The sequence below is a fragment of the Parus major genome, chromosome 3 (genome assembly GCF_001522545.3).
Source record: "Parus major isolate Abel chromosome 3, Parus_major1.1, whole genome shotgun sequence".
Classification (NCBI taxonomy): domain Eukaryota; kingdom Metazoa; phylum Chordata; class Aves; order Passeriformes; family Paridae; genus Parus; species Parus major.
The window spans coordinates 1,195,798-1,217,884 of NC_031770.1; the positions used below are offsets into that span (position 1 = coordinate 1,195,798).

Genomic DNA, 22,087 nt, shown 5'->3' on the forward strand with positions numbered 1-22,087 from the left:
ATACAAAAAAACCGTAACATTTCCAAAATTTCCAAAATCCCATCATTTTCTCATCATTTTGCGAAAGATTTAATGTTGCTTTCTTACAATGCTCCTTCCATTTGATCACTGCTATCCACCACCAGTTCATGATTAAAGACCTGAGCAGCAGCAGCAGAGGAATTAAGAACTGCCTGTGCTCCAGCATCCAAAGCTACCATGATGTCCCTGTTTGGACTTGGAGGCAATGCCAGCTCTGTGGTTCTTGTGGCAAACATGAAAACGTGCCTTGGCTGCCTCTAGACAGAGAGAGGACCTCTTCATATTACATTAAAGTCCAGACCCCTTCATCAAAACCTGGGAAGTTCCTGTGATTTTTAAACCATTTTTTTTCCAAACACTTAACACTTTTTAAGCAAACTGCATCACAACACTTCCTGCTGTTACCAAGAGCCTCCAGCTCAGACAGGAGTCACAGCGCTCCCCTGCCCTACGTCACCCCGAGCACAGCTCACCCAAATAACCTGGAACTGCAGCCAAGGCAAACATTCCAGCCATGGCTTGAGCTACAGAGCTCAAAACAGCCCTACCCAGCACTGCTGTCCTGCTTGGAACTGCTGGGCTTGGGATGTTTTCTGCAAGAGTGGATTTATCAAGTTTATACAAACAGCTGAGTCAGGGAGGCGTGGAACACAGGAAGGGCTCTTCAATCAAACTCACTCCTCTGCTGTTTTGTTAAGATATAAAAGGCTGCATAGGGAACATAGATGGGGACTAGGAGGAAAGCTTTCAGTGGAGCAGGAGGGAGCACCATTTTTCTTTGGGAATTTCAGGCATCAAGGCATTAGAAATAGTAAAAATCAAATATTTCCGTGGGGCACAAGGTCTGGCAATTACAAAGTCAGCAATGCCAGTGGTTTTAAACAACCTGTAACATGCTCTGAACCAAACAGAAATATAAAATATATCTTTATTGCTACACAACCACCCCGTGTATCTGGAACCTACCAGGTGGCTTATGAATAAAGGATGCAAAGTTGCTTTTTCAACTGATCCACCCACTATCTGATACAAAATACTCCCAGAAATGCAAGCCACCTGAGGACTGCCTACCCTAAAGCACACCAGCTGTCAACAGCTCCCAGAACCATGCCACTTACCAGGTGTTCAAAAAAAAACCAAACCCAAACAAGCAACAAAACAAATCAAATGAATTCAAAAATCAAGTTCTCCCTTGCTCCCATTCTGACTAAGGTGATAGCTCAGGAAGGTGTATCAGCAGCTCCTCTCACTGCAGGTATTCATTCACAGGAAGCAATTCATTCCTTATTTAATATGACTGCTTTTCCTATTTATTTCTTGGGAAGGGCACGCGGATGTTGCAATGCTCCTCCAAAACTTACTTCTCAAGTACAGGTGGAATTACTAATTCAGGACGCATCAGTGCAAGGTTCTGCAGGGCTTGGGCAGCCTCCAGGCTTCCAGTTTTGCTGAACATTGCCAGGAGAACAGGCTGGATGATGCATTGCACGAAGTCTGTCACGTCCTGGTCCGTGAGCTTGTGGCTCTCAGGGACAGGAGTTAACCAGGTCGCCTTCTTGTAGCGCTCGCGGTGCAGCCTCCTCACCACACCACTGGGCAACCTCTGGAGCAGCTTCATCAGTTTGTTCTGGGAACAGATCACAAATGATGGTCAGTGGCTTGGCAGCAGCACAACCCCAGCTGCTCAGGGCACAACAAAAAAAACGAGTAAGGAGAGATTTTGGAATTACAGAACCTCAATAAAGGAATGCTCAGAAGAGCTCTAAAATATGATGCTCACAATTAGTCGCTAAACTTTGTTTCCCAAAATATCAGTAATTGTGCTGCCAGCACTGTCCCTTATGATTTAAAAAGTCATAAAAATCACATAAAAATTATACAGCCAAGAATCAAGATTATTTACGTAATTAGGACACCTTTGGGAGCATTCCCTGCACGCTCACACGTAAGCAAATATCCTGTTCAAGAAAAGCCATCTCCCAGGGCACTGCTGTGACCAGCCTTGCTGTTTTAATCTATTTTCCACCAGCTAGCACAGGGAGATTCTTACATTCTCTAACAGAAGATTTCTTTAGTTACACCATCAAAAATTATGTTTCAAATTAGACAATGCATTAAAAATCCTTTTTGCTTTGTTTAATAGAATCACAGAATGGTTTGGGTTGGAAGGGACCTCAAAGCTCATCCAGTTCCAACGCCCTGCCATGGGCAGGGACACCTTCCACTACATTAAGTTGCCCCAAGGCCCATCCTAGATTTTCCTAACTTGGAGGCAGTAAGAAAAAAGCGACATCACACAGGCAATACTGATGATGTGTGTCAGCCTCATTTCAAATGCCAATTTCTTCCTCCTGGCTATCTCTGAATTAGATGCCTTGTTTTGGATCTCTGCACTGACACGAGGATAGGAGTATGGTTTGAACGACAGTGCAGTCGTGGATCTAGATAATCCAAGGCTGCAAGCACCACACATCAACAGACAATCTGGAGCACACAGGGCTGACAGGTAGAAATCCCAGCCAAAGTTCTTGTCCTGACACCCAAACCACCCGACTCACCAGCCAGCGCCCGTTATTTGAGGGATGGTAAAAGGAGGCAATGCCATTGAACAAGCCAGACAAGTGCTTCTGCACCAGCTTACTTGGGCCACCCTGAAACAAATAAACCACAGAATTTTATCACACAGACCAAGATCAAATGAACAGGTAACAGCAGCATGAGGCACAGGTGTGTTCTCCCCACAGTGAGACATCAAAGCAGCAAATCACATCCCACCCTCAGCTCAGCACGAAGAGCAAATTCTCTCCATCCCATCTGCCAAGGTTCACACTAAAACAGGTGCTTGTTCCTTTCCCAAATGCCACAGGCAGCAGCTGTGACACAAACCTTTCCAGGCCCTCTCCACACTGACAGTGGAATGATGGACTTGACAATGTAATTTGGGAAAAGAATCCCAAAGCCACACTTCTGCAGGGAGCTCAGCAGAACAAATATTCATCTTAAATATGTATTTAAAGCTTTGCATTCATTTTTGTTTCATTTTATGAAGTAGTTACTCACCATCATGGCTGTGATCCACATGACTGCATGTCCTACATCGTAAGCATTTGTTAAGAATCTTGGAACAACAACTTGGTTGCTTCCCACTGGCAGATTTAAACTCCTCAAAATCCTAGTAAAAATCTGACAGGAAGAAAATCAAATATTGGCATAAATTAATTTTCTAATCCAAAGGTGTTTTAAAAACACCAAACCCACCAAGCAAAGTAAGTAAGGCATATCATGAAATGAGCACTGTTACCTTTGGTACATATGGATCCCAGTCTATGTACCCAATGTTGTCAGTGGCCAAGCGAGCAAATAGATTGACTAGATGCTGAAAATAACAAAAAAAAGAGGGAGTATCCATTAGAATATATTGAGAATCAAATCTGCAGTGCCCTACAGCTACTTCACATACACAAGATTTAAGCTATCCATGGCACTAAAAGCACTTGGGAAGGGAGATTTTGCTCCATCAGAACCACACCAAGATGTGTTTCACTGGCTTAAAATAGCATTTATACAGAGACATGGAAGAAAATTCCATCAACACATCCATCTAGCTTTTCCCAATATTTAGCTGTTTAGGACAATGAGTTCCTGCAGGGTCTATCCTACTCAGTGTGTGCTGCTGGCTGTCACATCTGTGTGCTTTGGTTTAAACCCATCAGTGGCTTGTAAAGGTCACAGGCATCAGCTGTCAGCTGATGGGAGAGCAGTCTGTGACTGCCCATGAAGAATTAGACGCTCCATCACCAGAAGACAGCCCCAGGAGTCCAAAAGGGAACTGGAAGATGTCCTGAAGAAAGACAGTTATCAGGACTGAACCAAAACAAAAGGAAATGAAATCTCACTCTTGTACCCTGATGAAAAGTACATCACCCACCAACTCTGCTTTTAAGAGCTTATCCAAATCAGGAAAGACCTGTCAGGCTCTTGATGCTTCTATCAGTATTTTGAAGCAATGACAAAGCCAAAAGGAAGGGCCTTAAATAATCCTGCCTAATTCCGAGACAGACAGCCCAGAGGAACAGGTCACCTCTCAGGCTGAAGGACATGACAGCTTTGGAAAACCCCCAAGTTCAATTCAGGACATCAGACACAGCCTGAAGACAAGGGTTACGTTTTCTTTAATGATCTGCCTTTTTCATTTGGTATGAGGAAATACCCACTGAAAAAAATCCTTACTGTGCACACAAGGAATGGATTCCACAGCTCCCCTTCAAACAGAAAGTCTAATTCCTGCCAAAGCAAGCTGAGGAAAAGCTTGCAGCATACAGAGGCTTAAACTGGATTGCAGAGTCAGAACCCATGTGTCTAATTATCTGCATCCCAGCCTGATGGAATGAACCTGACTTTAGGAAACAGACACAACAGGAAAGCAAACAAGAAATGAAAGCTTGGAAAAAAAAAAACAAGCAAACTGTCAGAATACAGTGGAAGAGGGAAAAAAATATCAGAGATAACTTGTGAAAGACTGCTGATGATTATTTGTTACACAGTTTGACAGAAACAAACTAAATCATGATATTCAAATGCAGGCTGTCACAGTTCTGTCAGAAGGAATAGACAGAACTACGATTTTTTCAGGGGGGGAAACCATCAGAGAACACAGAATCTCAAAACCAGCTTTGGCATCACCAGTGTTTGAATCTGGACAACTGCCAAATGCTGGGCCCAAGGCTGCCTCCCTGGATTTGTGATGGAAGCAGAAGACCCATGGAATGTGCGACCACAGCGGTTTGGAAATCAGCTTTCTCCTCAGACACGGAGAACTTCTCCTTGTGTATCCAGGCAGGAGATTAGTAAAAGGAGCCAGATGGCCAATGAGCTTATGTTCATACTGAGCAGGGAAAAAAACTGGGGATAGGCCAAGTTTCACTGCAGCAAAGCCAAGGCACAGCTCAGCTGACACCAAGAGCACCTGAGCTGCTGCTGGGGCTGCCTCCAGAGGGAAGTTTTCATTTCCCAGCTTTGGATCTCCCCACATGAGCCTGTGCACAGCAGGGGCACACAGGTACATGGCAGACTATGTGCCTTAAAAGATACAGCCCAAGGGAATTTTTGGCCAAGGGGAGTACAGGTTCTTTATTGTATCTCAAAGTCAACAGCAGCTCATTGCAGTGAATGCAAAACATCACCACTCAAAATTAGGGGCCACCTAAGTCAGGACAGAAGCATGATTTCTAGAAATCACAGCTGCACTTTGCATAATTCTAAGTATTAGCAGGCAGTCTGGAAAATGCCAGCATTCCCAAGGCTGGAATGAAAAGCTGCCTGAGCTGGCCATCAGGCACTGTTCACCAAGCACAACTGCAGCCTCATTTACTTAGACAGTAATTGCTTGCTAACAATAATGAAATTATTGTCTCTGCTTTCTTGTACTAGTTAAAGCAGAAGGGAAAAAATCCATTATATCACTGTTTGGCTACAATTCCTTGCAAGCACATTGTAGGAATATTGAAATGAGGATTTCTTCCAGTGTAGGTGAAAAACAAATACTTACTCCTTCCCACTGGGGAAGATTTTGAACCGACACCCAAAGGCCTATAAATTCATCAAACCAAAGCCTGAAAGAAAAGAGAAGCAAAATAATTTTAACACTGAGAAGGCAGCTCCCTCACTGAATATTTATCTCTCACTTTGCCAGGTGATTGCAGGAATTCACCTCTCCCTCAATTCATTCAGCAAGAACAGGGATCAACGTGGATAAGCTTTTATCAATTTGCCTCCCACAGCATATTCCCAAATTTGATATTGACTTTCACTCCTTGCTTTCTGTGGCTTTTTTCTTCCTTCTCCTATTACTCTTTTTTGATCACCCTTTCACACCAGTGTTTCCCAGGAGTTTCCTTATCTACCTCAGCTCTGCCATCCCAAAAAAACCAGATGAGACCAAATGACACTTGATCTCCCCCTGCCTTGCACTGTGAAATTTGTCCCTTTTGATCAGTGGTCACAAGTGTCATTAGCTCCTTCTCTGAATTCACCAGAGGCCAAGGATGCAAACCCTCCCCAGCAGTCACTGACTTAAATGCACCTTTACAAACTCCATTAAATTCAATTTAGTTTGATTTGCTGTGTGCTTTACTCAGCAGGGAAGAGGGACTAGGATTCCTTTTACCAAAGAAGCAGGTTGACAGTATTTCTGTCTTAAACTGCTGCCAAAAATGCTGCTGAAAGCCACCAGTGACTTCAAATCATCCAGCAAAAGATGATTCCTTGCATTTGGAACAGAGCACTCTTCAGGGACACCTACTTGAAACCCTTGTGGTGAAGTTCAGGGGGCAGGGTGGTGGGCAGGAAGAGCTCAAAGTAGGTAATGGCCTTCTGCATGGTCACATCAAAGGGACACATCAAAGGCCTCCACTCATCCAGCATTTCTGCAGTGGCATCTTCTGGGAAATACCTGAAAACAAGGAAACCATTGAACATACACAGAGTCTGCTTCAAAGTTTGGCTCTTTTTAATCATGTTGAAAAGTAGCTATCAATTTGTCATAAATGTTGGCTTTAGAGTAAAACCATGTGCCCAGGAGCCACAGGAAGGCAGCCCTCACCTCCAAAAACCTTCACAAAACAGAGGGAAACCAAGGACATTGTGATGCACCATTTTAAGACCACCAATTAAAAAGATTCTTGTCTTGTTGAACCATTTCACTCTGAAGGCTGGTCCAAATCAAACAACTATTACTCACTTTTGATGCAATATAAAAAAAATAAATCACTTCAGGCACAAGGATCATTTATAGAAACATTACAGGAACGCTGGTGATTTAATTTCTTTTAAAATACACTAAGTATGCATGCAATGCAGTATTTAAAATGCATATTAGATACATTTTTTTATACAACAGAATTACTGCAACCAAGGCTGTTAAAAAGGAAAAATAAACCCCAGAAAAGTCTCTACCCTCCACCCCAAACTTTTAAACAGCAGCCAAGCAATGACAGGTAGAGTGGGGTCTTTTTAACACTCTTCCCCTCCTTCCTAAACTAATATTAAAAAAAGAAAGTCATGAAACGAACACTTACGGTCTGCAGCTCTTCACAAGTGTTTTCAGAACACTTTCCACAGAACTGAAATGAGAAAAGGAAATGTTAGGAATAATGTATTACTAAATTTCAGAGACAGCATAAAATAAACAACCATTTGCTGACCTTTCCCTCCAGAGCTTAAGATAATGTTGATGCAATTAGATGTCTTCTTTGAACATGCATTAGCTAATTCTCCACAGACCTAACTGGAACGATTAAAATTGCTCTGCTCAACTCCTGCCCCTGTTTTTTATATACTACTCTGGTATTTCCTTCATTTAAGTGAAGAATTACTATCATTTCATGGAAGTAACATCCTGCATTTTGTCCACGAACAACCAGCAAAGTCACTTCTGGGGGAGATGAAAATGTAGAAAAATGGGTTTGTGGAATTCATGAATAAAGGCAACTTGTTGTTTTTAGGCTCTGAACACCATATTTGTCCTTTTCAATGTGGTTTTGGGCTTTGTCCAGTGGTTCTAAGATGAAATGAATTCTCTGCAAATCAAGGGTTATTTCATTGGAGTCCCTCCCAAGTAACAGCTGATTTTAAAACTAATTTCATCCACAGCAAGAACACTTATTTGAGAAATCATTTCAACACCTATTGTCACCTATTGTCACAGGATGCCATCAAACCTTTAAAAAGTCTAAATCTCACAATAAACTCAAAGAATAAAAGGGAGGGGGAGCAGAGAGTGATCAACCAACGCAAGCACAAAGGTAGTAAATTGTCACGTTCTTCAAACCTTCCATTTATTACACAACCACCTCAAGACTAACTTGCACTTTTACCCAAAAAACATTCCCTGAAAAAAAAAAAAAAAAGGTTCTGGCAGAACAAATTCTCACATCTTTTAGATATGATTTCTCTAGAAATAAAAACATTGCATCCTTTCATTCATCATCCCAAACGAACGTCAAACAATGCTTTTCTGCTCAGAAAAGATGATGTAAATGTATCACCTTTAGAATTTTACCAAGATCAGCTCATTTTGGGACACACAAACACTGAATGTGTACTGTTGTCTCTCCAGTCCTACATGAAGTAAACTGATCCCATACAGCCAGGAGAAATAGAAAATGGATAAATTAACAATTCCCTTCAACACTCAATACAAGCCAGCAAAAGCCCACCCAGCCCTCAGAGCACTGCTTCAGTCAAACAGTGCCCCAGAAGATGCCAAATTATGTATATTTTATGCAACAGTGACAAAGGCAACTCAGAACCTCTCCCAGAAAGAAATTTTCAAGCTAACTGACTCTAAAATGTGGAGAGGAAAGGCCAACCAGTCATTAAACAAAAATAAAACCAAACTCTGCAGGAGGCTCAAGAAGATCTTGGGTTCAAGTGAATACTGTCCTTGAAGGAGTTAGAAAAAAGATAACAGTTGTTCCAAAAGCAGATAAATAAAGCATGAACCAGCACATTCCTGAAGAGCATCAAAAATTCACATGATAAATGTTTGGGTGGCAAAAACAAACAAGCTCTCCCCAGACTATCACTCCACTCAAGTCAGCTCTCACTAAGGAAAACCTGAAGGACAGGAATTTTAACAAACACTGAGGCTAGAGATCAACAAATTTTTTAAATTTATGAGTTTTTGATCAGATCTCAGCATTTATCAGTGTGAGAAAGCAAAGGACAAAGACTGGGATGTTCTTTCCTCTCTTTTAGTTACAAATTTAGGAAGCCAGAAAACAAAAAGCAAAAGCAAGGTAATTTTGTATCCAAGGCAGTTCTCTATTCAAGAGAGTGTTGAAGTCCAGCCCAGCTACAGGAGATACCCTGGAATATTCCCATTAGGGGACTGTTAAGAAAGGACAGGACAATGCAGCTGGGGAGATACATTAAAGAACACCCAACACCACTTTTAACACCAATCACTGTTATCTTTTTTGGCACTACAGGATTGTTTACTTCTTTGGGAAAGGGTATGATGATACTTGTCTGCAAATTATACATTTTTTTTCCCTGTGTTTACAGAGAAGCATGTTTCAGTAAAAATGATTTAACACATAAATTGAGAGAGCTGATTATTACATTATGAAAAAGCAGTAAGACAAATTTCAGTTTTTCAGGAGAATGCCTGAAGGTAAAATCTATTCCTGAAGTGGACACTCCACCACAAAGCTTAAATTAAGACAATGGAAAGAGCAACCAGCTACAGTTTCATGAATTATTTTAGTGATCTCCTAACTAGAGTGACATCTCTCACTGGATTAGTACACCTAAGTCCTTGTTTCTAAAAAAAAACCCAAACAAAGCAAACCCTACTGCAATCCCACTGCCACTTCCAGCAGTTTTCTGCACTTATCATCCACCAAAACTCCTGATACTGTTTCTCTGCTAAAATTCCCAGTGACCTCTTGAGACAGCTCTTCACAGCCCCAAGGTTGTTGCTGGGTGGATTTTCCAGAAGCCATTACCTCATTGCTAAAGCACCTGCCACAATTTCATTGGATTTAAGAGGAAGGTACCTTCACTCCTGCACCAGCAGTGATTTTATCCATAATCACACACAACAATTCAGCTCTCATTTAAACCCCTGAAATATATTTGCTGGTTAAATTAGTTAGAACAGGGTCCTGGAGAGACACTGCACACACACTGCCTGGGTCCCCAATTAGCAAGGTTTACATCCAGTGCGACATTCTCATAACCAGTGGTGTCAGGTTAACATTGGCCTTCCAAATACAATTATTTATGCAGAGAATTCCACCTCTGTGACAGTGTTACAGGCCAACAGAACATGCAGAAGGGACATTGGCCAGAGCTCAGCAACCAAAAAAAAAAAAGAAGAATCATTCTTACCACCTATGTAATACATTAAGCACAAATGTTTTAGGTGAAGACCAGCCTGGTCGATATGAACTGAATGTAAACAAAAATAAAATTCAATTAAAACAGGAGATTAATTCAACAGCTAGAAATGACTTTTTTTTAGCTTTTAATTTACAGCTTTTAAAACCTTGAGTTCCACCACAAAGATACCCCTCAAAAAAGGATGTATGAGAAGGAATCGCACTGCATGGAGTGTCTGACATGGAATAAAGTTAATAAAAACTGAATGCTTCAGTCAGATCATCACAATAGAAATCTTCCTTCCTGCTTAACCTCCTTTATCCTCCAGGAAAAGCTCTCTCCCCACTACACAGTGAGCATTTACTCAACACCATCCTCCCAGAGCAAGGTGTGCAGGTACAAAAATAAAAAAATAAACCAATGCTCTTTCACATTTTACCTACAATTACCAAAATAATTCAATTCAGCAAACTGATTTTTTTCAGCTACACAGCCACAAGAGAAATTCAGCCTGAAATGCTCCATATATTTCCTGATCATGTTCCTTACCAGCAATAGGATCTTCCCTCAGGAATCAGTGGCACTACTTCTGAATAATAATTATATTCTGAAATATAATTCTGAAAATTCTTTTTTTTAAAAGCGAATGAAGCACTTTCACCTGCATTTCTTGACAAAAAGTTTCAATTCAACCAAAGATAATGCATTATCCATGTGCTATCTTTTATCATTTGTAATTTATAGAGCAGCACCTTCTCTGACTGGGATATTTATGAAAATTTTAAGTCTGAAAATCTGACAGATGGAGACGGATTGACAGAGCAGAGAAAGCAAAGAAAACATGTTTTAATTTTTAAAATCAGCAGAACATGTCTAAAATTCTTAACTAGATGAAAGAAATTATTTCTCCCCACCATGGCATCGCTTCAAGTAAATATGTATATTTCCTATAGAGAATATTTCACTTTTCTTGGAGTGCAGACTGATTTGTACCCAGATTCCAGATCCTGGGAATGATTCCAGGACAAATATTGAAGGACAGTACCGTTTCTATCTTTTCCTGCACAACATTAGTGAGTTATAGAAGAGAACAGCATACATTTAACTTAGTAACTGTGCTAGTTTTGGCTGGGGTAAGTTAATTTTCTTCACATTATTACCCATCTTTAGCTCAACCCACAAGTTTTCTCACTTTTACCCTTCCAGTTCTCTCCCCAGTCCCACCAAGAAGGGTAGCCTGCGAGGCTTAGTTGCCAGCTGGGGTTAATCCACAACAGTGCTGTTAAATATTTCATACTAAATTTATTGAACTGTGGGTTATCACCCTAAAATAAGTTGAGCAAGACCTCTGTTGCAGTGTATTTAAAAATTAATCACATTCATAAAGAAAGAAACAGCATGACAAACAGGAGCCACAGGCAGAAGGAGATACATGATTCAGTGTAGCCCTGCATTCAATTATTGAAAGGTGCCTCGTGAAAATAGAAACAGTATTTCCCATCTACCAAATTCCAGATATTAAAAGCACATTACAAAGTGCTTTAAAACAGGTACTAATGGCCTATCAACTGTTTTAAAATGTGAACTTACTTGGGAAACCAATTTAATCCCAGATGTTCTGTTTTGGAGTACAATATCCTTTCCAACATTTCATAGAGTGGTCGCCATGGTAACTCTAAATCATCCCTGGAAAGCAGTTCCTTTTTCCTAATAGGAAACAAAACACCAAGCAGTTTAGGATTCAACACTGACACGGACACACTGCACATGGGGATACCCCCATCCCTGCTCCCAATTTGGCACAAACTGCAGGAAGACCAGGCTGGCCACTGGCAGCCTTCAGCACAAGTGACACTGTCAAGATTTTTCCTGACTAAGTGAAATAAACATTATCGAGTCGTGAGCCAGTTTTCATCTTCTCCCTAGCTGAGATTCAGCTTTAATTCTTGGCTCACTGAGCTGTTTGGTTTTCCTGATGGGGGAAAACTGGCATTCTTCCACTTTCAGTCCCACTCTTAAAGCTTTGAAAGGCGTTTGCACAAGAGAACCCTTTAACCACCAGCTCTGCACAGGGCAGATAAGTGAAGTAACCTGTAAGAACTCTGCTACATGAAAGATACAACATTGAGCAAGAGATCAACTGTTCTGAGACAGAAGTTTCCATAGTCAGCAGAAATCTGTACTCACTTTAACAGGTTGATCAACAGGCGTGCAAATCCTTGCATCATGCTGATCTCCAGCTTTGGAATTGTCACCAACTCGTACAACAGTTTGATAAACAGCACGTGATCCTCCCTGCTGAATTTCCTCCCATATAGTCGGATGTATCTGCAAACCAAACACAACGGGGGTCAGCAATATTTCAAAACAGCCTATTTCATCCAAGACCCGAGGCAGAAACCCTCTGATTTCCTGTTTAGTGAAACAAAAAACTAAAACCTGGTTCTCAAGTACAACAAGTAAGAACCTGAAGACACACACCAAAGGAAGGTTTACAACTGCAATCAGAGGAAGAAAAAGAATGACCAAATAAAGTTTACAGCACTCTAAGATTCTACAAATACTGTAACCTCACTGACAGGACACAACCCAGAAGCGAAAAAAAGTGTCAAGCCAAGCCCAAATCCAATAGCTTCCAGTAAGGATGAACAATTGATTTAGAAACAGAGCTTTGCTAGTGGTGTGTCCCACTATTTTCAGCAAGCATAGATCCATCAGACTCGCTCCAGAAGAAATGTTTGCTGGTTTTAGGTTGAGATTGAAAAAAAAAGTAAATGTATTTCAAGTCCTGAAAGATATTCTGCACCAGCAAAACCTATATAAGGTGCTAGCAGAGCATTTTAGGTGTGGCACAACTGTAAATTACTGTTCACTGGGAGGCAACTTCCCTTTTTATTACTGCTCTGACTGTTCTTAAGGATTCATAAGAAAGCTGCTTTCCACTTCCCTTTTCCTGTCAAATTCAAGGGGGAATGTTTACATTTGACGGGCAGTGTTTCCACTAGTGTTCATTTCAACATGTTGTACTTACTTTAAACACAGAAAGAAACAAACAAAATACAGGATAACCCATTTTTCCACCACAGGAATCTAAATAATCTGGATTGGCCAGAGACACTACCTATCTACAGAATTACACCACCATGAGCTGAACACCTACACTTTTCACATGCCTAAAAAAGACATGCAAAAAGAATCCTCAGGGAAAGAAAAATGGGTGAAACATGTATGATTAAAAAAAAAAAAAAAAACAGAAGAAACTGCAGAAGCCTGGAAAATAAGTTTTAGCTACAAAGAAACACAGAGATCCAATTTATCTGCCAGCATAGCTATATATAACTGAAAATAAAATGTTTGGCTGGTTCTCCTTTGTGACATTTGCTAACAACAGCTCTGCTACACAAAATGCTGTTTAATTAAGAAAGGAGTAAAGTACACAGAAACGTGATGAACACAAAGATGTCACTATGCCCAAGCAGCAGGACTTGATGCCAAATTGCTTCCATATTTTACAGCTTCTTTATGTAGGAGGGAAGCAGAGCTGAAAGGGGTCAATTATTTGTATTAATCCAGCTGAGCATTAAGACAGTGGCAGAAAATAAATACTTCTAGAAAGGGGTGCTCAGCCTTTTCCTCAAGATTAAACAAGAAAAATCTGTCAGAGAGGAACTGCAATCTTTTCAGAATATCCCTTCAGAAGGGATGAAATATCAGCATTACTCAATAAAAGAATATAGGCAGAACTTCATGAACCCTGAAGGGTATCCAGGGGCTAATCAGACAGATAATGCTCATCACAGAAATGGTGCCTCCTCAGGATAATTGGGTTATTGGGCAAAAAAATAACTGTAGAACTAAATTGTTGCAAAATAAAAGATAAGACTTCTGAAAGCAGAATTGAGATGACACCTGAAATCTTAAATCCACTGCCTTTTTGATTCCTTTGAGGTTTTACGAGTTCTTATCCTGCAGAAAGGATAAAATTATTGTCCTTCATTGTTCAGCTACATGGAAAAAAACCCCCAAAAATCAGCAAATAAAACACACCCACACTACATAAAAAGCCATGATTAATTAGTGAGAATTCTGTTTCCAACACCAGCCTTTCTGTACAGAGTACTGGGTCTCTGGAGATTACAAAAAAAAAAAGGAAAACCATAAAGCCAATTCCCCAATCTCGGCGTGCTGGGTATCCAATCTCTCCCCCCACAAGTACAATAGGCCTATTTTTAGGAAGTGTACTATCATATCATGTGGCCATCCTAAACTGCCCTAGAAAGTTGGCTGCTCTGCTACAGTTAAAAATTACCTCTCCTCCACAAGCTGACAGCACACTCCCCTAAATTCCTGGCTCTCCATCTGCATTTCCTAACACACAGGACAGGATCACGACTGGTTTAAAGCTTGGTTTTTGACAAATGATGTGAAAAGCAATGAATCACGCTCAGCAGGACTGCTTAAATCACATGTACATGTACACAGCACACACATCCCTCACACAGCCAAAGAAAGCTTCTGTTTCCCTGATAAAGATGAGAGAAAGATGTCAAACAAGACTTTTAGGCGATAGTGATTAAAATACTTGGCAAAGTCCCACGGAGACATTTCCATCCTCACTGTAACTTTGTGTCCTGTCATTCTCCTCCTGAACAGTTGAGCTGCCTTTTTTCCACACCTTACAGCAAGACAGCTGAATGTCATTTTATAAGTCTACACCTGACAAGCACATAAAATAACATTGTCAGGGACAGCAATGGAGTCCTTCATCTTCCCACATCCCTGACTGCTGGAGCAGAAAGCACAGAAAGGCATTTGTGTGTTTGCCTGGCTGCAGAGTTAACTCTATGTACAGTAACCATGAGATGTCTGTGTTGTATTAATGTGTTCATTTACTGACTATGTTTAGAGTTCTTTTAATGTTTAGAACAATCTATAAATCATGAAAGAGAGAGCACTTGAGACAATGTATACTGCTGACCTAAAGACCATAAAAAATAATAGAGCAAGACCAGTTAAGCAAATTATTTTGATGTAACCTGCTTTTCCCACACATGCTGTGGCAAGTTGAGATTCACTTTTCAGCTTTCACAACTGGTTTGTATTTTACAAGCTTTTACCAGACAAAGCTGGAGGAATCTCGGAGCAATTATTCCAGATTTAACTGCCAGTCTTTGGGGCAACTTTTACTTGCTTCAGAAGCCTCAAATCCTAAGTTACTCTCCTCACAGGAGAGAAAGTTCTCTCACCAGTCCTCACATACATCCCAAAAGAACCAGGTGCCACCACTGAAAATAACCCATAAAAGAATTATTCAAATCAGCTTACAGACATTATGTCTGATAAACTCCTATTCTGCCTCCCTCCCTACTCAGTTTGTGACATCAGACAGTTGAAACAGCTGGTCTGAAGATAAATATTTGCAAGTCATAGTTCCAGCTGTGGGGGGTATAAAAATTACACAATTCAGCTGTCAACCATGAAGGAGTACTCAAATTTTTAATTCAAAAAAATATCTGAGTTTCACTTTCATTCTCTCCTTTGGCACAGAGTTGTAAAAAGCTAAGGAGGTGTAACTATGCAGGTGTATCATCTGCATGCCACTGTTTGCTTTGCTCATTTGTATATAGACATACCCCATTTTGAATTAACATTTGCATCTGTACAATAAATAAAGACATAAATTATTTCACAGAATACTGCAAGAATTCTGGCCTTTGCAATTCAGACATTGGTAACAAATGTAAGCAGCCATCATGCCATTATGAAGATTCTGAGCGTTTTCTTTTTAATTATAGTCTTTTTCAGGAGGGCAAAAAGGGAGCAAATCAATTTGGAGATGAGTCTCTGACTATCAAGAGACAGTAGAAATTGGATTCTATTGTCATGAACAGCACAGGGCTGGAAGTTTTTTATCTACATCTGAACCTCTGCTGCTGTGTTTCACAGAATGATGGAATGCTTTGGGTGGGAAGGGATTTTAAAGCCCATCCAGTGCCACGCCCTGCCATGGGTAAGGACAACTTCCACTGTCCCAGGATGCTCCAGGCCCTGGCCTTGGACACTTCCAAGGACCCAGAGGCAGCCAGAGCTTCTCTGCACAGCCCATGCCAGGACCTCCCCACCCTCACAGGGAAGAATTCCTTACCAATATCCCATCTAACCCTGCCCTCTGGCCATTTGAAGCCATTCCCCCTTGTCCTGGCACTCCAGGCCCTTACAAATACTCCCTCTCCATCTTTTTGTCTGCTCCCTTCAGCTACTGGAAGGCCACAATTGGATTGCCCCGGGCCTTCCCTTTTCCAGGCTGAACAATCCCGACTGTCTCAGCCTTTTATCCCTAGAAGTACTTTGTCATGTCAAACCGAGCAGCAGCACATCTCTCACATTAACTACACCAGCTTATTTTTTACACCAAGCCCACTGTTTCCTTCCCTGCCCACACCAAATACACTCAGAGCCTCCCTGTATCTAAAATGCCAAGAAGAAAATCTTGGTACTAACAGGCATCAGACGAGCTGCAAACACAATGAATTCAAACTTCAAAGTGTAGGTGGAAAACCACAAATTGGAGCCTGCTGACCTTTCTGTGATTCATAAAGCAGCACAGCAGTGGTTCCCAACAGGCCAAATTCACTGCCCTGGAGCCTCAAGTGGTTACAGCAATTGCCATTTACAGAGTGAGTAACAGGGTGATTCTGAGGCACACTTTGAATGAATTTCTGTGCCTATTCAGCCTGTTTAGTCAAAGCTCATCTTTCTCACAGTAGGGACTCCTAAGGTTATTTCAGCTCGATGGGAAAAGTTCCACCAGAGGTACAGGCAATAGGTACCACTGAAACCAGTATGAGTTGGCAGGTGGCTGGGGGTGGGAAGGGAAGCAGTGTTGAACTGGTTCCAAACAGGTTCAAACTGTCACATAACACAAACATGTGAGTCATTTTGCAACCACCACTGTAATTCTATCTAAGACTGCCTCTTGGGAAACAGAAAGACGCTTACATTCCAATACAGTCGTATCTAACAGGCTTTGACCTGTTATTAAATTCTCAATTGATATTATTTAAAAAAAAATAAAAATCAACTTATGTAAGAAGAGAAGTTTTAAGTGAGTGTTTTAAAACGGTTCAAAACACACGTACTTTGTTTCTGGCACACTGGACACATTGTGTGAAGGCACACACAGCATTTAGCAACAAACATGATAAACATCCACAGAATTTACTGATTGAAGCTACAGGACTCACTGTCATATGATGCCATATCCAGCGCCAGAGTGTCCCGAATAAAACAGGGTCAAGTGTACTTCATAAAATTCACGAGAAGAAACCTATGTAGTACTTGGTGCTATCTATGAAACCACAGAGGGTTTATCTGTATAAAAACCACCTTGCCAGCACACACAGCACGGCCAACATCAGCACAAACTACCCCATGTCAGAGTACAGCCAAGATATCAAGGGCACCGGCGGTGTTTACACAGTATTAAGGCAGAATTTAATCCTGCCAGCAGTGACCCAACAAACCGCCTGTCTTGAGAAAGACTTCGTGCCCCTATAGCAGAAGTTACACGGCGATTGTACCAACCGCAACTTGCTTAAGAAGGGGAGAGGTGAAACAGGTGGCCAGGCAGGCATTAAAAAAATATACACGTATTAAAAATAAAAGCATTGAGTTAAACGCACAAGCGCTTAACTCGCAGAATTCGGAAGTTTCAGAGGCGGCGGGCGAGCTCTTGTGGCCGGAGCCACCTTTGTCCCCGTTTCCGATGTGGAAGCGCCGGCCTTGTGTAAGGCAGGGACGGGACAGCGGCCGGGAGCCCCGGCCGGGCCGGGCGCCAGCGGTTCCGTTATGCGGGAGGCGCTCCCGGCGGGCACGGCTCGGCTCGGCAGGGCACGGCAAGGGACTGACGCGCCGCTCGCAGCCCCAGGCCCCGTTCCCCGTCCCGCCCCGGCACTCACGTCGAGAGCTTCCTGGTCCAGAAGAGCCCGCCGGGCCAGAGCTCCTGCAGCTGCACGGCGCGGGCCAGGTTGCCCTTGATGTGCTCCAGGAAGCGGGCGGCCTCTGCCTCCAGGCGCTCGCCATAGGGCAGCAGCTTGTTGTAGACGATCTCCTTCTGCGGCGGCCGGGCCATGTCGGCGCTGCCCGGGGAGGGCCGGTGACCGCGGCCGCCGCGCCCCGCCCGCCCCGCTCGGCTCAGCGCCGCTCACTTCCGGCGGAAGGCGGGCCCGGGGCGGCTCCGGGAGCTCCTCGGGCACCGGGCCGGGGCTCTGCCCCTGCGGCTCCCCTCGGGCACCGCCGTGGGGAGGGGGCGGAGAGACCGCGGTGCCCGCCCGAGCTCGGGGTGTGCGCTCTGCGGCTTTGCGCTTTGTTAAAAAGCCCTTCTCCTAAAGCTGCCGCCACCTGGACGCGTAATTGGGAGTGAAAACATTTACCCGCCGGCTGCTTTCATCGGGAGGGAATCGAGCATTGGTTCTCGCTCGGAAACACTCGGTGTGAGGTGGGGATGGGGCGGGTGCCGGGGATTACGGGGCAGTCCCCAGCCCTGGAGAGCTGCGGGGACACGGCGGACGCTCAGTGCCGTAGTGGGGCTGACACGGAGGGGTCGGGCCACAGGCTGCGGTCCGGGGTCATCTCCCAGCTCTTTGCCAGCCTCATTGATTCGGTGGTGCTGTAATTAGCCGCGGAGTTTGATAGCAGATTGCGCGGCTGCCTAAGAGGCTTATTTGAAATAATAAGGCTAGTCAGGAGCGCAGAGCTCGCCCGCGGGCCGTGGGTGTGGGATAAACTGCTGAGGGATACGTGATAACAGCACTGATAGCTGTTATCTCCAGCTGTCCTAATATAATTGAATTTCCCCTCAAGAGTTACATCGTGGCCGTACAACAGCTGCAAACTGATTAGATTTAGAGCTACTGACAAGGGCAAATCCTGTTTTCTGATCTTTATGCTCAAACTAGCTCTGCTTAAATTTTTTTTTAAAAAATAAAAAAAATGGCTAACTGAATTGTGGAATACGATAGGAAGAGGAGAAACGCCACAGAAAACCTAAGTATGACAAACAGAGGTATCATGGCATCTTCCACTTTCATCATCTCCTTTCTTCACCCTCCTAGACCTGTGTTTTTAATAAGGAAGCACCAGGATGCTGTTTAGTGTCCCACCCTTCTGAAATACCCTTCTATTCCTAGAAGATTTTGTATCATATAATCTCGTGGATCACATCTATCAACTTTTACATGATTACAAAATAGCTGGAGTAGACTAAAACTGTTACCATCTTTCACGGGGACTTTATGGTTGTGATGCCTCATCTGCATGAGGCAAAACAATTCATAGATGAATCTCTGCCCTTTCTGGCTTCAATTAAAAATGAAACTTGATCGTGGCCAGCTTTCTGTGGGGATAAAGTACATCTTGGTTTAGCGTTTTTCTGGTGAAAACAGAAACAAACTATACGAAATGAATAGTTTTATCAGCAATTCAGTCAAGGATAGATTGGCCCAAAAGCTGTAATAAAAAAACAATGCCTGTGGTTAGTAAAAAGGGTAAGTAAAAATTCATGTGCATTGAAACTGAAAAGTCTAAAATTACTTATTTTCTGTCACTTAGAGGCAATTCTTGATAATCACAATGGTGATTTGTTCAGACATTTCCAGTGTGGGAAAGTGTTCGTCAAATTTGAAGCATGACGAATTTGTTTGGACTTGGGGGGGAAAAAAAATCAAAATTCTAGTCCAATTTTTTGAAACTGAAGTTGGCAGATACATCAGGAGCTTCACAGCTGCATTCTGTTGCTTTGTAGCCATGTTATAAATAATTACTCCTGTCCTTTCTAACCCAAGTTAAAACTAAGACTTGATTTTTGAGGCATTTTGGAGTATTTGGCATGTGAATGAACACCTCTGACCTCTGTTCTGTCTGAGCCAACAAGCTGCCTTCTCAGCTGTGGCCTCAGACACATGAACGCCTCCCACCAGGATTAAACACTCACCTTTTGGGGGAAAACATGCCAAGTTATGCCATCACCACCTCTGACTGCCATCCTACTAACTTGTCTGATCTCCTCCATTCCTGTTTTCAGAGTCTGAAACAAGGGGAGAGGAGATTCCCGCTCCATTCATAATCACAGTAGTAAGCACACCTGTAGTACTTGCCTTTTGAACGTATTTTCTGCATGTTGATTCATTTACTAATTAAATTTAGTAATTTTTAAAAAACCCTAATCCTTTCCCCTCCCTGCTATGCCACCGTTCTGCTCTTTAAAAAGAGGAAAGAAAAAAGCTACACTTTGCCAAGTGAGTCAAAAATAAATGTGTTGTTCAAGTTTGCAATATGTTTTGGCTGCAGCAGTGTGTGAGAGCACATTTGGTTCCCGAGTCAGATGATGAAGGACGAGGCTTTCATAACACAGGACCCGTCTGTGCCACTTCACATCAACAGCTTCTTCCTCTCTTATTAAGTAGGAGGAATACGAATTGCCAGCAGCCCAAATATGGCAGCCACCTGTGGATTTTGGCATTGCCTCCTGAGAACTGATGAAGCCGAGTGCTGTAGCTGTGAGAAAAACACAATCTTCCCATTCATGAGAAACTTTGAGTGCTGACAGTGGCATGGGTCAGGCTGGGGGTTGTTGGCGTGTTCCCTCATGGGGCGATGCCTGAGGGCAGCCAGCACCAGCACTGGCACAGGGATTTGGGAATCTTGAGTTGTCACTGAACCTCTCTTCCTGCTGCCTCAGCTCTCCAGTGACTACTTAGACAGATGTTTTCCTTAGTGACCCATCTGTCCTTTTCCACCCAAGTTAAAAGCTGGATAATTTCTGAGTGACAGATTTCTATTTTCGAGGACTTGAGGCCCTTCCAGTACTTGAAGGGAGCCTACAAGAAAAATGGAGAGGGACATTTCACAAGGACCTGGAGTGACAGGACAAAGGGGATGGTTTCAAACTGAAAGAGATTTAGATTAGATATACACAAGAAATTCTCTGTGAGGACGGGGAGGCCCTGGCATAGGGAAGCTGTGGCTGCTCCATCCCTGGAAGTGTCCAAGGCCAGGCTGGACAGGGCTTGGAGCAGCCTGGGATGCTGGAAGATGTCTCTACCCATGGCAGGGAACTGGATGAGCTTTAAGCTCCTTTCCAACCTAAACCATTCTATGATTTTACAGTTTGGAAAAGACTAGCCAATCCAACAGGAGCTTCACATTACCTGTACCTGTCCTAGTCTGTGACCCCCATATCTCACAAAGCCCCACTCCTGGAATAAAGAGGAGTAGGTGCTTTTTGATGAGGATCCTCAGACTCTCCCTCAGCCCCATGTTTCTAAACTGGCCAGTCATCCAAATCAGGCACTGAAAGGTGACAGAGAGGCAACTCAGAAACATCCCTGTCACATAAACTTCTGTTTTACAGAGAATTTGTCTATTTGGGGGATGAGGGCAAGAGTAATTACAGCATCTGAATGAGGAACTTCAAGTTTCCTGTGTAGTATGGGACAAAAATAGGTTCTTCTAAAGTGTGATTCAGAGGAACTAATTTTAGGTCCCTAAAATAAGGCTGTCTAAATACTCCATGACATGTTTCAAGTTGGATGGGGAGGCGGGTTCAGTGTCACCTACAGCACATACGCTGAATATTGTTCTTTTTCTGCAATGCCTGTTTGGATCTGCGTGTTCTAATGCAAGTGGAACACTTCTGTTCAGCAGAAATAAGAGGCCCTTGTGAAGAGGTTCAGGTGTTGTTATGGGCACCGGTATGATCTTTGAAATTGTATTACATAGACAATGCTGACCAAATAGGTGCAGCATTGTTATCCTTCACTTTGCATTCCCAGTGGTTCTGTTTATGAAAGTTAAATCCATCCTCAATTACAGCCATTCACAAGATATTGTGTGGCCTCTGCTCTTTTTCAGCTGAACTTGGTGGGTTACTGTGCTTACAATGGACAGTCTTTTGTTTGTACAAGAGCAGGACCTCAATTCTCCCTGGTGAAATAAATTAATTTATAGCAAAAGTGGTTTTTCTTCTTCTCTCTCTGAATTTATTCTCTTTTGGTGCCTTATTGCCTAAGATTTGGAAAGCATAATTGTCCCAAATCCACAGCAGAGATTCTGCCTGTGACAGGCTGTTTCCTCTACATGTCTGAAACTTCCACAGATATCCCTGGAAACTATTGTTCCTGAG

The 22,087-nt window shown here is 42.7% G+C and overlaps 1 protein-coding gene and 1 long non-coding RNA gene across 4 annotated transcripts in view; one reads left to right on the forward strand and one right to left on the reverse strand.

The window, feature by feature from the left end:
- PSME4 (proteasome activator subunit 4) overlaps positions 1 to 18,090 on the reverse strand; it is a 43,700-nt gene extending 25,610 nt beyond the window's left edge. The window contains exons 1-10 of one of the 3 annotated variants that reach the window (XM_033513154.1): positions 17,865 to 18,089; positions 12,094 to 12,234; positions 11,497 to 11,613; positions 7,098 to 7,142; positions 6,323 to 6,472; positions 5,570 to 5,633; positions 3,323 to 3,397; positions 3,082 to 3,204; positions 2,580 to 2,672; positions 1,383 to 1,648 (exon numbers count right to left, since the gene is read on the reverse strand). In XM_033513154.1, coding sequence (XP_033369045.1) covers positions 1,383 to 1,648; positions 2,580 to 2,672; positions 3,082 to 3,204; positions 3,323 to 3,397; positions 5,570 to 5,633; positions 6,323 to 6,472; positions 7,098 to 7,142; positions 11,497 to 11,613; positions 12,094 to 12,234; positions 17,865 to 18,037 — 1,247 coding nt within the window. In that variant the 5' untranslated portion in view covers positions 18,038 to 18,089. Of the gene's footprint in view, positions 1 to 1,382; positions 1,649 to 2,579; positions 2,673 to 3,081; positions 3,205 to 3,322; positions 3,398 to 5,569; positions 5,634 to 6,322; positions 6,473 to 7,097; positions 7,143 to 11,496; positions 11,614 to 12,093; positions 12,235 to 17,864 lie in introns of all 3 variants that reach the window. The other 2 variants (XM_015622277.3, XM_033513155.1) reach the window with 2 other exon arrangements.
- A 42-nt stretch (positions 18,091 to 18,132) lies between these two features.
- LOC109022571 lies at positions 18,133 to 21,917 on the forward strand. Its single transcript, XR_002001564.2, has 2 exons — positions 18,133 to 18,403; positions 19,774 to 21,917. It is a non-coding gene; the product is annotated as an uncharacterized LOC109022571 (long non-coding RNA).
- Positions 21,918 to 22,087: the final 170 nt, after the last annotated feature.